Below are 15,853 nucleotides of genomic sequence, written 5' to 3'. Positions count from 1 at the left end.
CAGCTCTTGGCCTGAAACGTTGACTGTTTATTCTTTTCCATAGATGCTGCCTGACCTGCTGACTTCCTCCAGCATTTTGTGTGTCTTGCTCTGGATTTCCAGCATCTGCAGAATCTCATGTTTACTTTGTCCAATTGTCAGCTTTGCTCAATTTAAGCAAAATACTTTCTTTTTTTAAACTAAGTAATGGACAATTCGAACAATTCTTCACTACAGGTACTTCTGGCAATCAGAAATTAGCAGGCACCTTTCCTCATTTAATAATTAAAGCAGCACAAGCTGTAAATGAATGAAATCTGCATACTGCACCATTTACTGTAGTGCAACTACTCTGTTCCTTTTCTTGTCGTCTTCTGCACACTTCGTTTGCATAAATTCTACGTACTTCTTTATTTTCCTAAAAATGCCTGCAAGGAATCTCAAGGAAGAACACACTAACATATATGTATTTCAATAATAAATTTACTTTGACGTTGGCTTGTTTTTGCCTGCCATACAGCAAGGCCAACTCTTTTTCAAGTAATTACAGGCAGCACCAGGTTCAATATATTTTGGTGCTGATAGGTATTCACCTGTTCAAGAGCAATGCAATTATTGACATGCAAATTTCATTTCATGCTTGGCCTCTCCCATTGGTGCTGCCTCCTGTGTTCAAGTGGTGGAATACCAGGCTGGATTTCGTGCATCTGTACACTGCTAGACTGTGCCATTGATTGCTGGACATTGTCGCACAGGGTCTTGGACTAGATATGTTTTTTTCTCCCCCCCCCCCCCCCAGCAAGTAGATTTGCTTCTTTGCTTGATATTTTGAATTATGTTACTCACTATTTTTGAACGTTTGCTTGCTATTTTGAATGTTTTGCACCTTGGATCCAGAGGAATACTGTCTCATTCAGATGCACCTATGTATGATTTGGATGATAATTAAACTTAATTTGATTTTGACTGATTTGCTTGCTCAATTTGCACATTGTCAGCAACAAAAGATGGTTCAGATTGCAATTCTCTTCTCCCTTCCCATAGTTAGATTCTTCTTTGCTGTCCCAGGTTATATACTGTTTACAGAAAAGTATCAAATTATATATTCTTCTGCTCAAGTAGGCTTTTAGGTAGGTGCTGTCCCCAAAGGTAGGGCAAATGCCAGTCAACAACTAACATAGCAGCAAAGGAAAAGTAAAACGAATGACTTCACTTTCAGCTCTTTCAATGAATGAGATTAGAAATTATCTGAAAGAATACACAGGAAAGATTTGTTAGTATGGTCCCAACAATGCAATAATTCAACAACTGATGAGACTAAACCAGTTGTGAACTTCTCCTTAAAGTTGAGAAAGTTAAAGGGAGCTTGACAGATGCTCTAATAGGAAAAGGAGAAGCTATTTCCAGTGGTAGAGGATCAGTAACCAAAAGATCATGGCAATCAATACAAGGCTCAGACACAAGCAAGAAGATTCCCAGCCACTGCTACCTCACACCATCCTGAGCAGTTTTTGATTACAAATGTATTGCTCAAGTGGACAACGGAAGTTGTCAAACCTTTTAACAGGGACCTGATAAAAGCTTGAAAAGGGGGAAAACTGCAGGACTACAAAAGAGTAGAGGAGTGTACCTAATTGGACAGCTCATTCTAAAATATAAATACTGACATGAAGGTGACTGCCTTGAAATAGGTGCACAGGGAAATGGGGACAGCTGTGAATTGAAAACAGTTTGAAATGGGATGGTGACAACTGACTCAGATTAACATTGTTGTCAATGTGATTCTGTCCTTCAGTGGATCAAGTTAGCAACTGAAGAGCAAATCTGAAAGAGATTCTCTTTAATTAGCTCCAAAACCCATATAGAATAGCCATTTTATGAATGATTTCAGAATTGGTAACAATTGGTACTTTTTTTAAAATTAAATAGTGATTTTTGACTGAAAGTGAGCATTAAGTACAACCAGCCACAGGAAGTTCTTCTGCAAACTATCACCACATTTTCTCATTGTTAACCTTTCACCTAACAAGTACTTAATAGCACAATTTTCATGCATCATCACTGCTTGGGCAACAGCCAACTTCAGATATCACCAAAGGTAGGTAGGAGAAAACGAGAAACTAAGACTAGTCAGCCTAACATTAGCTATGGGGAAAATGTAATGGGCATTTATAAGGAATGAGATAACAGAATACTTGGAAAATATCAGAAAAAGTCGACGTGAATTTTTATACACATGTTTAAGTCTCCCTTCAGTGTCCTCTGTTACAGATAACAGGATTAAATAACATTGACATTAAAATCAGCGTGTTCTTAAAATGTTTTCAAGTACACACCTCACAGGCACAAATATTCCCACCTGGCACTGACTACTTTGGCCTGAAGACAGTTCAAGTTCGAATTTATTGTTATCTGACAGTACATCCAAATGAAACAACGTTCCTCCAGACCACAGTGCACCCACACGCACCCCATAACCAAAATATTATTCTATAAATAAGTTAATAAAATATAATTCAAAATACATGTGGTAAAGCGCAGTGCAGGGAAACAGAAAACAGCTTGCTGTCCTAGTGATGAGACCTCCATGGTGGCAGGTTATTCATTAGTCTCACAACCTGAGGGAAGAATCTGTTACCAGGACTGGCAAAACAAGTCCTGATGCTTCTGCACCTCCTTTCCTGGTGGTGTCAAAGGGATTGTGGAATAGGGATTTTCAATAATGCTTTGAACCCTTTGGCTGCAATGTTTCCAGTAAACATCACAAATAGTGGAGGGAGGAAGATCCCGATGATCCTCCCTGTGGTCTTTAGTGTGCTCTACAAGGTCTTGCAGCTCCCATACCACACAATGATGCAGCCAGACAGGACACACTCTTCATGGTACTCCTGTAGAAAGTTGTTAGAATGGGGGCGGGGAGCCTTGCACACCTCATTCTCCTCAGAAAGTAAAGATGTTTCTGTACCTTCTTAACTAGTGAGGTGGTGTTGTGAGTCCAAGTTAGGTTGTCCTCTACAGTGAAAAAATGGAAAGTGTTGACACTCTGTTAATCTTTTGGAGGATTAGAGGAATAAAGATGTTTTAGACCAGGGGTTCCCAACCTTTTTTTATGCATGGACCTCTAGCATTAACTGAGGGATCCAGGGGCACCAGGTTGGGAATCCCCGATTTACACACAGCATTGGATTCTAGCTTTGGTATCAGCCACGTAACAATCATCACTATAACATTTGATTCTTTCTTATAACATAGAGGGAAGCCATTTGGTCCATCCAATCTATGTGAACCCTCAAAGCAGTTCCCATTGTTTACCCTACCCCCAATTCTCAGGTTACCGATACCCGATTATGGACTCCTCAAACGTATAAGTGAGTGGTTGACTGATCCGCCACATGGATAGGGGTGGATTTGCCGGCTGCTACAGACATCATCTTCCTGGTGGGAACAGAGCATTTCCATATGCCTTCTCTCCTCACCACACCACCACCAACTTGAGCTGCAGCAATCTGAGGCTGGGTCATCCAGCAGGTTCACTCACTCATTGAGTTCTGCTGACAGATGCTCTTCCCATGCCTGCTCGCTCTTTCATCCCTGCTGTGTCTGGTCATTTTTGACTTACGGACAGTTTAGGTAATGAACAGTTCTCAGGAATAGAAGCCTGTCAGAACCAGTGAAATTCCTGTACAACATTGCTACCCCTCCAATCTACTGACACCATCTCTTGAACCGGAAATTTTTAAAATTATGGTCAGATTGAAGGTAATCTCCTCATCGCTTCTTTCAATAGCAAGCAGAGGTGATAGTAATTTTTATTTAACCATAAAAATGCAACAGTAACAGCAACAAATGCAATAGAAACCCTACAGCACAATACAGGCCCTTCAGCCCACAATGCTGTGCCAAACACATACTTACTTTAGAAATTATCTAGGGTTATCTACAGCCATCTATTTTTCTAAGCTCCGAATACCTAACCAAGAATCTCTTAAAAGACCCTGTCATAACTGCTTCCACCACTGTCGCCAGTAGCCTTTTCCACTCACTCACCACTCTCTGCGTAAAAACCATACCCTTGACATCTCCTCTGTACCTACTTCCAAGCACCACAAAACTGTGCCCTCTCATGTTAGTCATTTCAGCCCTGGGAAAAAGCCTCTGATTATTCACAAGATCAATGCCTCTCATTACCTTATACACCTCTATTAGGTCACCTCTCATCCTCCATCGCTCCAAGGAAAAAAGGCCGAGTTCACTCAACCTATTCTCATAAGGCATGCTCCCCAATCCAGGAAACATCCTTGTAAATCTCCTCTGCACCCTTTCTATGGTTTCCACATCCTTCCTGTAGTGAGGTGAGTAGATATGAGCACAGTACTCCAAGTGGTGTCTGACCAGGGTCCTATATAGCTGCAACATTACCTCTCGGCTCCTAAACTCAATCTCACAGTTCATGAAGGCCAATGCACCGCACGCCTTCTTAACCACAAAGTCAACCTGCGCAGCAGCTTTGAGTGTCCTATGGACTCGGACCCCAAGATCCCTCTGATCCTCCACACTGCCAAGATTCTTACCATTAATACTATATTCTGCCATTGTATTTGAACTACCAAAATGAACCACCTCACACTTATCTGGGTTGAACTCTATCTGCCACTTCTCAGCCCAGTTTTGCATCCTATCAATGTCCGGCTGTAACCTCTGACAGCCCTCCACACTATCCACAACACCCCCAACCTTTGTGTCATCAGCAACTTTACTAACCCATCCCTCCGCTTCCTCATCCAGGTCATTTATAAAAATCACGAAGAGAAGGGGTCGTAGAACAGATCCCTGAGGCACACCACTGATGACCGACCTCCATGCAGAATATGACCTGTCTACAGCCACTCTTTGCCTTCTGTGGGCAAGTCAATTCTGGATCCACAAAGCAAGGTCTCCTTGGATGCCATGCCTCGTTACTTTCTCAATAAGCCTTGCATGGGGTACCTTATCAAACGCCTTGCTGAAATCCATATACAATACATCTACTGCTTTACCTTCATCAACGTGTTTAGTCACATCCTCAAAAAATTCAATCAGTCTCATAGGGCACGACCTGCCTTTGACAAAGCCATACTGACTATTCCTAATCATATTATGCCTCTCCAAATGTTCATAAATCCTTCCCCTCAGGATCTTTTCCATCAACTTACCAATCACTGAAGTAAGACTCACTGGTCTATAATTTCCTGGGCTGTCTCTGCTCCCTTTCTTGAATAATGGAACAACACCCGCAACCCTCCAATCCTCCGGAACCTCACCCGTTCTCATTGATGATGCAAAGATCATCGCCAGAGGTTCAGCAATCTCCTCCCTCGCCTCCCACAGTAGCCTGGGGTAAATCTTGTCCGGTCCTGGAGACTTATCCAACTTGATGCTTTCCAAAAGTTCCAGCACATTCTCTTTCTTAATGTTTATATGCTCAAGCTTTTCAATCCGCTGTAAGTCATCTCTACAATCGCCAAGATCCTTTTCCGTAGTGAATACTGAAGCAAAGTATTCATTAAGTACCTCTGCTATCTCCTCCAGCTCCATACACACTTTTCCACTATCACACTCACACTGTGGTAACATTGTCATTTTAACACATTTGTACACAAAGTACCTGTCACTTTCTAACTGTTACACCATACAAGTCCATATTGGCTTAACTTTCACTTTTGACAGCCTGGGATATGTTACTTAGGCTTGACTTGCAAAATGCAAACATCTTTCTCCTTTCGATATTTCACCCATCCTTCCTGAGTACATCAGCACCCCTTCATTTTGTGATGACAGCTGCAAAGTATCTACTATGATTGTTATCATCACCCATCAATTCCCCAGACTGTTCTCTTTTTAGTTGTTGATAGGCCTTATTCTTTCATTAACTATCCTCTTGTAATTTACGTATTTGGAAAACACGTTTGGATTTTCATTAGTCTTACTTTTCACACCTGCTCTTTAATTTACCAATTTCCCTTTCAAGCTCACTTCTCTACTTTTTGGGGCCTCCTACTGCTTTTAGCTATTGGTGCCTCATTTAAGCTTCACACCCTTTCCACCTTTCCTTACTCTCTGTAGGAGAGTCTTAATCTTTATCTTTTAAATCATATTTACTATGAACCCTTTTGAATCCCCTTAGCTGATTCCCATAGCTCAGCAACTGATTTACCTTCGCAGTAGTTTCCAGGTCCCAATGTGGTAAAAATTGGCCCTGCCCTATTATATCTTTGTTCTTTTCCATAAGTATGCCAAAACAGCATAATTATAATTATTGCCATGAAAATATTCCTCTTTTGATACAGGTTCAATTAGCTTTAGTTCCAAAGATTAAATTCAGATTTGCACCCTTCTTGTTGGACCGGCTGAAAAATAAGTAAAATCTGACGATTTTCCATTCTGTTTGCTCTGGTTTCCAAACGATCCACTTCAACTGGAGCTATTAACTAGTTCTCATTGGTGTCAGAATTGCCAGCTGCCACCCTGCTAATTAGTCGTGTTGTTACCAAACCAAGAGTCAATCCTGGCTTTGTGAGATCCTGCAGTCTGAATGTTCTCTGCAATATCTCTCACGAAGACTGTAGTGTGCTCTGGATATTGATTGATATTCTGGGGCCTTCAGGACCGCAACACAACTGAATGCTTGCTGCATTGTAAGATAATTTTTGTAGAAGTTCACAGAGACAGGCTATGAAGAGTCTTGAATAAGCTGTAAACACAAGAGATACTGTAGATGCTGGAAATCTAGAGTAATATACACAAAATGCTGAAGGAACTCAGCATGTCAAGCAGCAGCTACGGAGAGAGAATAAACAGTCAATGTTCCGGTAGAGATCCTGTCCTGATGAAGGGTCTCAGCCCAAAATGACAACTGTTTATTCCTCTCCATTGTTGCTGCCTGACCTGATGAATTCCTCCAGAATTTTATGCTTGAATAAACTGTGTTGAGTTGGATAGTCTATGGTAGACTCTTATTAGTTAAGAATCTGTTAAGCACACATATGTCACACAGTCAGCACATCCTAATACTCAAAAATCATCATCACTTTCCCAAAGATACACAACAATGTTGCTTATCAAACCTCTGGGTTTCTCTTTTGCCCAGACTAAAGCTTGAAGTAACTTGGATCCTTCTCCTCCAGCAGACAAACATCAAAGTAAAAAGAACAAACTGTCTATTCACATCAGGCAGTCTCAGAGGCAAAAGCAAAATACTGCAAGTGCAAGAGATCTGAAATTAAGACAAAATATCTAAAAGGTCAAGAATCACCTATGGGAAGAGAAACAGTTAATAATTCATATTTGTAACTCATCATTAGGGTTCCTTGCCACCTGAGTACCTCCATCATTCTGTCGTCTTTGTAAAGTTTGATGAAAGCTGGTCTTACCACATCATCGCGGTTGTTGGGACTGGATTGTAAAGTGCTCTTTTCTTCTTCTTTTCTAACAAGTCTTTCATACAAGTCACTTACAAGGAATGATGGATAATACCGGTCTTGAAGAGTCTCATAAACATTGCTCTGAATTTTATTGAAGACGTCAGTTCCTTTGTTGCCCACTAGGCTTTGCTGGATTTCTTTATAAAGTGCCTTCTCCACTGGAATTTCACGGCTTTCCACAAAATAGTTCTGGTAGATTTCTCCAACGAGTTGAGGTATTTCAGTCTGAATGAATAAAAGCAGGATAAAGCAGTTATAATTTGTTTTAGATCTGTGCATTGGTCTTTGTATAATATTCTCCTTTCCCTAAGAGTGCAACTTAAAAAAAGTGTCCACTGTAATCCCAGACATTTATACATTATTCACATAGCAGTCTGTTTCAAGGCAGCTTCTGTCTCTTCAGTAAACCCATAAGGAACACTGGCCAATAACAAGAAAATATGACTGCAGCAACCCAGGTTTAATCTTAATCTCTGATTCTGTCTGTATGAAATGTCATATTCCAACCCCCCCCCCCCCCCACTTGACCACACAGGCTTTCCCTGCTGGTCCAGTTTCCACCCACGTGCCAAAGGTGAGCTGGTTGGTAGGTTGACTGGCCACTGTAAGTTATCCCTAGCAGAGGTGGGAGTCAGGAAATGAGATTAGATGGGCACACAAGAAAGAGGTTACAGGGAAATAAGTAAGGGAATGGGATAGCTCTCAAAGCCGGGCCCAATGATCTCTTTCTACATTTTAAATAACACATTTCATGACCAATGTCAGTGACAATAAACCTGATTCTGATTTTGAGAAAATAATGACAAGAATATGCTTTGGACTGCAACAATGTTTGTTAGGGTTCTAGAGATAGAGTCCTTGTATAAATTTTACGTATATAGTTGATTCCAGTTAATTGGGGCACATTGGCACCAGTACATTTAGGCCCAATTTTGTGGCTGCACCTATTAGCAGAAGTTTCATGGAAATAGTTTAAAAGGAATTTTAAAAAAAAGACAAACTGAGTAACAAATTATGCATTTAAATGAAATACAGAAGAAATTAGAACACTACAAACAAAAACTGCAGAAAGTTGTAAACTCAGCTAGCTCCAACATGGGCCTCCCCAGCATCCAGGACACCTTCAAAAGGTGATGCCTCAAAGAGGAAGCATTCTTCTTTAAGGAACCCCATCACCCAGGACATGCCTTCTTCTCATTGCTAGCATCAAGGAAGTGGTGCAGGAGCCTGAAGACACACACTCAACATTTCAGGAGCAGCTTCTTCTCCTCCACCCTCAGAATTCTGAATGGACAATGGACCCAGGAAAAACCCTCAGTACTTTTCCCCTCACTTTATCCACTAATTATTTAATTTTCATTTTTATATATACTCATTGTATATACACTTACTTTTATAATTATGTATTGATATGTACTGCTGCTGTAATGCAACAAGTTTCATGATATATGCCAGTGCGAGTAAATCAATGCTATCTGCAGTACTATAAAACTGTGTATTAGCTCCTAATACTTATCAACAGAGGAATTCATCCATGCTGTGTTCTTTTGACTGTAAATGAATAAAATTAGCACAGACACCTAGTGCAATTGATTGGCTGCCTTCATACAATGTTGTTGACGATTAAATCCTCCAAATCTTCATTTTCATTGTAATGTCCAAGATGACCGTCGATGCCTTTAAATTCCTTGTAATTTCTAACTTGTTGAAGTAGTGAAATCATTTCATTTTCACCCCCAGCTGTTCCTGGCATCTCCAAGTCTCCATGCTTGGAATTGCAGTGAGCAAAACAGTTCTGAATTGTCTTCCTGCTTATTTCTCGCCAACTATCAGTGACAAAAAAGTGCATGTGGCTGACACTAGTCAGAACTGTTCAGCAACAGTTTCTGCCCCAAGTAAGCAGCATCATGTCCCAAACAAACAAAGTGAATCCCGAAGCTTCTCTCGATTCGTTTTTGTTCTTTAAGAGTTGTCCCAAATAAGTGGCTGCCCAAAATAACTGATGGCCTTATCTGGAATCCAATGTATTTTATATGAGGTGTACATTCTACTGAGGCTATATTAAAAACGAGGTAAAGGTACAAACTTTGACTCAGACAATAGTATCCATTTTTTGTTCCTTTTAATGCAAAAAAAATTCAAGGGACAGTAAAATTCTTGTATTCCAACACCTTTGGGACTTTTGGTCCCAGACTAGCAGATATTTTGATCATTGCTTATTACTTCTATACATAACCAGACACATTTCCATTAGGGCAACACACACAAAATGCTGGAGGAACTTGCTGAGTTCCAGCATCTGCAGACTTCAAGTAGGCCTGCCTTACATGTTACACAGTAGAATAATAGATCACCCAGTGAAGCACTCCATACCCCAGTTCTGATAACAAACCTACCTACACTGTTTGACCCTTAGTATTCCAGAACCCAATTCTACCTTCAGCCTCACACATGGCCCACAGTGTGGACTTCGGAACTGAATGTACTCCAGTCCCCCTGGCTCTGGCAACCCACACTACTTACAGTCATTCTGTACTAATGAGTGAACCAGATGCCAGACCATATGGATTTCCAAACAACTAGAGACAAAGTCATAGACTGTTGATTGTCAGAGTACAGTTTTACTGTACTTCATAGAAGTTCAATCATTGAAAGACTGACAGCAAAGCAAAGGAGGACATAGTAGAAACTACCAAAATTTTGGTTTTGGACATGAGTTTTAAAAGGGGGAAAGGAAGTTCACCAGCATGACTGGGGAAGACGTAAATGAAATTTGGAGAGGGATACCTGCACATGGTAAGAGAAGAATCAGGTGCATAAATTAATGGAAACCTTAGACAGATTTAACAGAGGGGATTATTAGATGGGTGCAGAATAACAGAGACTCCAAACATTACAAAAGTAAGTTTAGATTGTATGTATGTATTTAAACAAAGTGTTACACATACATTGGTGAGCTACAATTGCAATCGCCATTACTGGATAAAGTACCATCTCTGGGAAATGGATTTTAAAACTGGATAAATACCTAATGGCACACTATTTAATTAGGGAGTAGGGTAAACCCAGAAGTGGAAATGAGGTGTTGAATTTGTAAACACCTGCCCATGTGTCACCCAATATTTAACGTGCAGGGTTACTATTGACTAAGGAGACCCCTTGATGTTGGATCATCCATCACATCACAACTTTTCAATCATGAGCAAACTGAGGACTGGCTTTGTAAATGAGATATTGGATTCACTTGAGTTCCAGTTCACTGCTTTGTTCTGAGGTACTGATAAAAAAAAATTCTCTCTCCACAGATGCTGCCAGACCTAATAAGTATTTCAAGCATTTTCTGTCTTAAAAGAAAAAAAGCATGATACCTTGTTTGCAGTTTTCAAGTATTCAACTGACTCCCAGAAGCTGACGAGAGCCCGCTTATCCATCCTTTCCATGTAGGCACGGAAATGTTCCCTGTAGGATGGGTTGGACAAGATTTCTTCAAGCTGAAGAATCTGTAAATCAACACAATATTGTTGCATTAAGCAGAACTTCATCTACTGACAAATTGCGTCTTAAAAATGTCCATTTTAGAAACAGAAAAACTACTTACAGTTGAAGTCAGAAGTTTACATACACCTTAGCCAAATACATTTAAACTCAGTTTTTTCACAATTCTTGACATTTAATCCTAGAAAACATTCCCTGTCTTAGGTCAGTTAGGATCACTACTTTATTTTAATAATGTGGAATGTCAGAATAATAGTAGAGAGAATGATGTATTTCAACTTTTATTTCTTTCATCACTTTCCCAGTGGGTCAGAAGTTTACATACACTTTGTTAGTATTTGTTAGTATTTCCTTTAAATTGTTTAACTTGGGTCAAACATTTTGGGTAGCCTTCCACGAGCTTCTCACAGTAAGCTGCTGGAATTTTGTTCCATTCCTCCAGAGAGAATTGGTGTAACTGAGTCAGGTTTGTAGGTCTCCTTGCTTGCGCACACTTTTTCAGTTCTGCCCACAAATTTTCTATCGGATTGAGGTCAGGGCTTTGTGATGGTCACTCCAATACCTTGACTTTGTTTTCCTTAGGCAATTTTGCCAAAACTTTGGAGGTATGCTTGGGGTCATTGTCCATTTGGGAAGACCCATTTGCAACTGAGCTTTAACCTCCTGGCTGATGTCTTGAGATATTGCTTCAATATATCCACATAATTTTCCATCCTCATGATGCCATCTATTTTGTGAAGTGCACCACTCCCTCCTGCAGCAAAGCACCCCCACAATATGATGCTGCCACCCCCATGCTTCACGGTTGGAATGGTGTTCTTCGGCTTGCAAGCCTCACCCTTTTTCCTACAAACATAACAATGGTCATTATGGCCAAACAGTTCAATTTTTGTTTCATCAGACCAGAGGACGTTTCTTCAAAAAATAAGATTTTTGTCCCCATGTGCAGTTGCAAACTGTAGTCTGGCTTTTTTATGGTGGCTTTGGAGCAGTGGCTTCTTCCTTGCTGAGCAGACTTTCAGGTTATGTCGATATAGGACTCATTTTACTGTGGATATAGATACTTGTCTACCTGCTTCCTCCATCATCTTCACAAGGTCCTTTACTCAGTTACACCAGTTCTCTCTGGAGGAATGGAACAAAATTCCAGCAACTTACTGTGAGAAGCTTGTGGAAGACTACCCAAAATGTTTGACCCAAGTTAAACAATTTAAAGGCAATGCTACCAAACACTAACAAAGCGTATATAAACTTCTGACCCACTGAGAAAGTGATGGAAGAAATAAAAGCTGAAATAAATCATTCTCTCTACTATTATTCTGACATTTCACATTTTTAATATAAAGTAGTGATCCTAACTGACTTAAGACAGGGAATGCTTTCTAGGATTAAATGTCAGGAATTGTGAAAAATGGAGTTTAGGTGTATTTGGCTAAGGTGTACGTAAACTTCTAACTTCAACTGTATATTAATTTTACTCTGAATCAGTTTACAGTCAGATTGAACTTGCAAATAATATTGACTGTGTGCTTCTACAGAAGCTGCACAACATATCACTTTTAGAATCTCAGAATGCTGCAAAATTCTTTGCAGCTAATTAAGTAACTTAAGTACAATCAATGGTAAAATGTATTGTTTTATAAAGAAATCATTATTTTCTCAGGAATTCTCTACAATAAAATCCCAAAGAGAGGGTGTCTCTAAGGGTCCAAAGCATCAGCAAATGGTAAATACATTTTAGTCTGTCTGCCTCCTCTACGCAGTATTTGTAGATTGATCGGTCTATCAATTTATTTATTTATTCACTCATTTATTTATTTATTTAGAGATGCAGCGCTGTAACAGGCCTTTCTAGTCCAATGAACCTGTGGCACCCAATTACACCCATGTGAACAACTGACCGACTAACCCCTATGGTTTTGGAACATGGGAGGAAACCTGAGCACCCGGAAGAAATCATGGGAATCAAGAGGAGAACGTACAAACACCTTACAGACAGCAGCAGAAATTAACCCATGTCACCCAGATCCTGAATTCCAGCAAATTCTGATTCCAGTATCAGTAGTGATGATGTCTCCTTCTATGGTAACAAAACATTTGCAAATGGATTGCCAAGATCGGAGAACAACTCAACCCAACCATCAATCACCCGAGCTACACACTTTCTGAGTCATTTCCAGCAATATTTTAGATATTCTTCTACGTTTGTATTTTAATCAGGATTCCTGAAGCAGAGAGTCAAAGGAAAAAAAAATAAGGAAATTAATTTGCCAGCCCTCCTATACATTTTAGCCTCTCCATTTTGTTAAGTTTTGTTTATAGTGAAATCAGAAAACTAGAATTAGCATAGATCCATAATGGAAAGTATGAAGTTTCAAGAGCTAAAATGAAAATTGTCTGTTTATAGATCTCTTTTAAGCCACATTTGCTTTAGGCTTAAACCCCTGTAGAACTCCATTTCATGTCTTACAGAGTCAACCATACCAAACACAACATCCTATACACAGCACAATAATGACTTAAGCATTTCTAATTGAGCTCACAACTTGAGTTTATTATGAGCGATTTTCTAAACTATACTGCCACTGTGCATATCTTTATGTACAGAGTGGGACTACAAACCTTGTGATTTAAACTCTAAACTACAAAAAAGCGTGAATAAGAGGAACAGAATATGATTGTTTCATCATGCAAGGCTCCCAAGGGGAAATAAAGTGAGGGACATGAAAAACATTAATAATCCAGTCACAGCAAGAAACAAATTACATTGACACTAATTCCCACTTCTGAATAATCCATTCTTAATATAAGCAAACAAAAACAATATGCTGAGCATCTGGAACAGAAAAACAAGGGTCTGCTGGAAACACTTAGCAGGTCACACAGCAGCTGTGGAGATGGAGTTAGTGTTAACACTTCAGGCTGACAACCATTTACCAAATCATGTCAACAGTCATAAACCAAAAAGGCCATTGTTTTTCCACAGTATAAATGTAGTCTGGCCTTCTGACAGATTCATTGTTTTTATGTTTTAAAAAAAAGTTGTCAATTCATTTGTGAATAGAGTTAAACCTTTGATTTCATTTGGAGACATGTATTATGTATGACTGTGGATGAGTGGAAACTGCGAGCAGTTTCAAATTCCTGTGAGTGCACACAGTGGCATGCAGAAGTTTGGGCACCCCAGTCACAATTTCTGTTACTGTGAATAGCTAAGCGAGTAAAAGATGAACTGATCTCCAAAAGGCATAAAGTTAAAGATGACACATTTCTTTAATATTTTATGCAAGAAAACTTTTATTTCCATCTTTTACAGTTTCAAAACAACAAAAAAGGAAAAGGGGCCAAAGCAAAAGTTTGGGCACCCTGCATGGTCAGTACTTAGTAACACCCCTTTGGCAAGTATCACAGCTTGTAAACGCTTTTTGTAGCCAGCTAAGAGTCTTTCCATTCTTGTTTGGGGAATTCTTGCCCATTCTTCCTTGCAAAAGGCTTCTAGTTCTGTGAGATTCTTGGGCTGTCTTGCATGCACTGCTCTTTTGAGGTCTATCCACAGATTCTCGATGATGTTTAGGTCAGGGGACTGTGAGGGCCATGGAAAACCTTCAGCTTGCGCCTCTTGAGGTAGTCCATTGTGGACTTTGAGGTGTGCTTGGGTTCATTATCCTGATGTAGAAGCCATCCTCTCTTCATCTTTGACCTTTTTACAGACGGTGTGATGTTTGCTTCCAGAATTTGCTGGTATTTAATTGAATTCATTCTTCCCTCTACCAGTAAATGTTCCCCATGCCACTGGCTGCAGCACAAGCCCAAAGCATGATCGATCCACCCCCGTGCTTAACAGTTGGAGAGGTGTTCTTTTCATGAAATTCTGCACCCTTTTTTCTCCAAACATACTTTTGCTCATTGTGGCCAAAAAGTTCTATTTTAACTTCATCAGTCCACAGGATTTGTTTCCAAAATGCATCAGGCTTGTTTAGATGTCCCTTTGAACCTTTTGAATAGAACTTTCATTCAACTATGGGGTAGGTGCTGTCATATCCCATATCCTCCCTGATGGTGCTGAAAAAGCTGTCATGCATGCAGCCAGACTGACCGCAGCAGAAAGGAACTCTGGACAAATTGAGAAAGAAGCATTGGGAATCATCTTTGCTATGAAAAAATTCCACAAGATGCTTTATGGCAAATACTTCACTCTCCACACTGGCATAAACCACTGTTGTCCGTCTCTGGGTCTAAGAAAGGCATCTACCTTGTCCATGGTCACTTCCAAAACCAAGAGGGGAAGGAGCATTGGCCGAGAGTCTCAACACATTTTTGCTGCCAAATCGAACTACACCACGTCCAGGGCTTGAGGGAAGTCACGACCTGAAGCGATTTTGGGAAGAAAACTGCACAGTGTTGGCTGCAATGCTGCCACAGCATCCAGCATCCAAGAGAGCAGATGATCAGATGCACAAAGGCAGCCAAACAGACCTTGGCCGAGGTTGCAACCCATAGCTGCACTGTGGGTCAGACAGCATTGCAAAGGGCAAGACCCTGGGTACCAGGACAGATCAGCAAACAAGTGGAGAAGGTACTCTACAAGGTTATAGACGGACATCGCTGGCATCGCCACGTCAACCAGTTGTGACCACATGCTCCCGAAGGCACAACAAGTTCGTTGGGCAGATCAGTAAACACAGAGCTAGACTGTCATCTCCACCTGGAAAAGTTTAATTTACCTGACTGAACCAATCAACCACCAGCACCAGCAGCGCAGACATAAGCAACACTGCGACATGAAAGGACTGTCTGCAGTCATGAAGAAGGGTTGATCGCCACCGTAAGCCAGTTGTTTCAATCCAAATCCATCTCCAGTTCAGATCCTGCAGGTAACCATCTTCATGAGGGATGCGTTACAGTGAGCTAAAACAACC

The 15,853-nt window shown here is 40.4% G+C and overlaps 1 protein-coding gene across 6 annotated transcripts in view; it reads right to left on the bottom strand.

The window, feature by feature from the left end:
* Window positions 1-15,853, bottom strand: part of snx25 (sorting nexin 25) — a 309,072-nt gene that overhangs the window by 96,789 nt on the left and 196,430 nt on the right. For 5 of the 6 annotated variants that reach the window (XM_072257752.1, XM_072257750.1, XM_072257751.1 and 2 more), the window contains exons 9-10: window positions 10,808-10,939; window positions 7,341-7,664 (exon numbers count right to left, since the gene is read on the bottom strand). In XM_072257752.1, coding sequence (XP_072113853.1) covers window positions 7,341-7,664; window positions 10,808-10,939 — 456 coding nt within the window. The remainder of the gene's footprint in view (window positions 1-7,340; window positions 7,665-10,807; window positions 10,940-15,853) is intronic. The other variant, XM_072257754.1, reaches the window with a different exon arrangement.

The sequence above is a fragment of the Mobula birostris genome, chromosome 5, assembly GCF_030028105.1.
Source record: "Mobula birostris isolate sMobBir1 chromosome 5, sMobBir1.hap1, whole genome shotgun sequence".
Taxonomy (NCBI): Eukaryota; Metazoa; Chordata; class Chondrichthyes; order Myliobatiformes; family Myliobatidae; genus Mobula; species Mobula birostris.
Note: the sequence above shows the minus strand (reverse complement) of the source record. Positions and strands in the feature narration are given on the sequence as shown.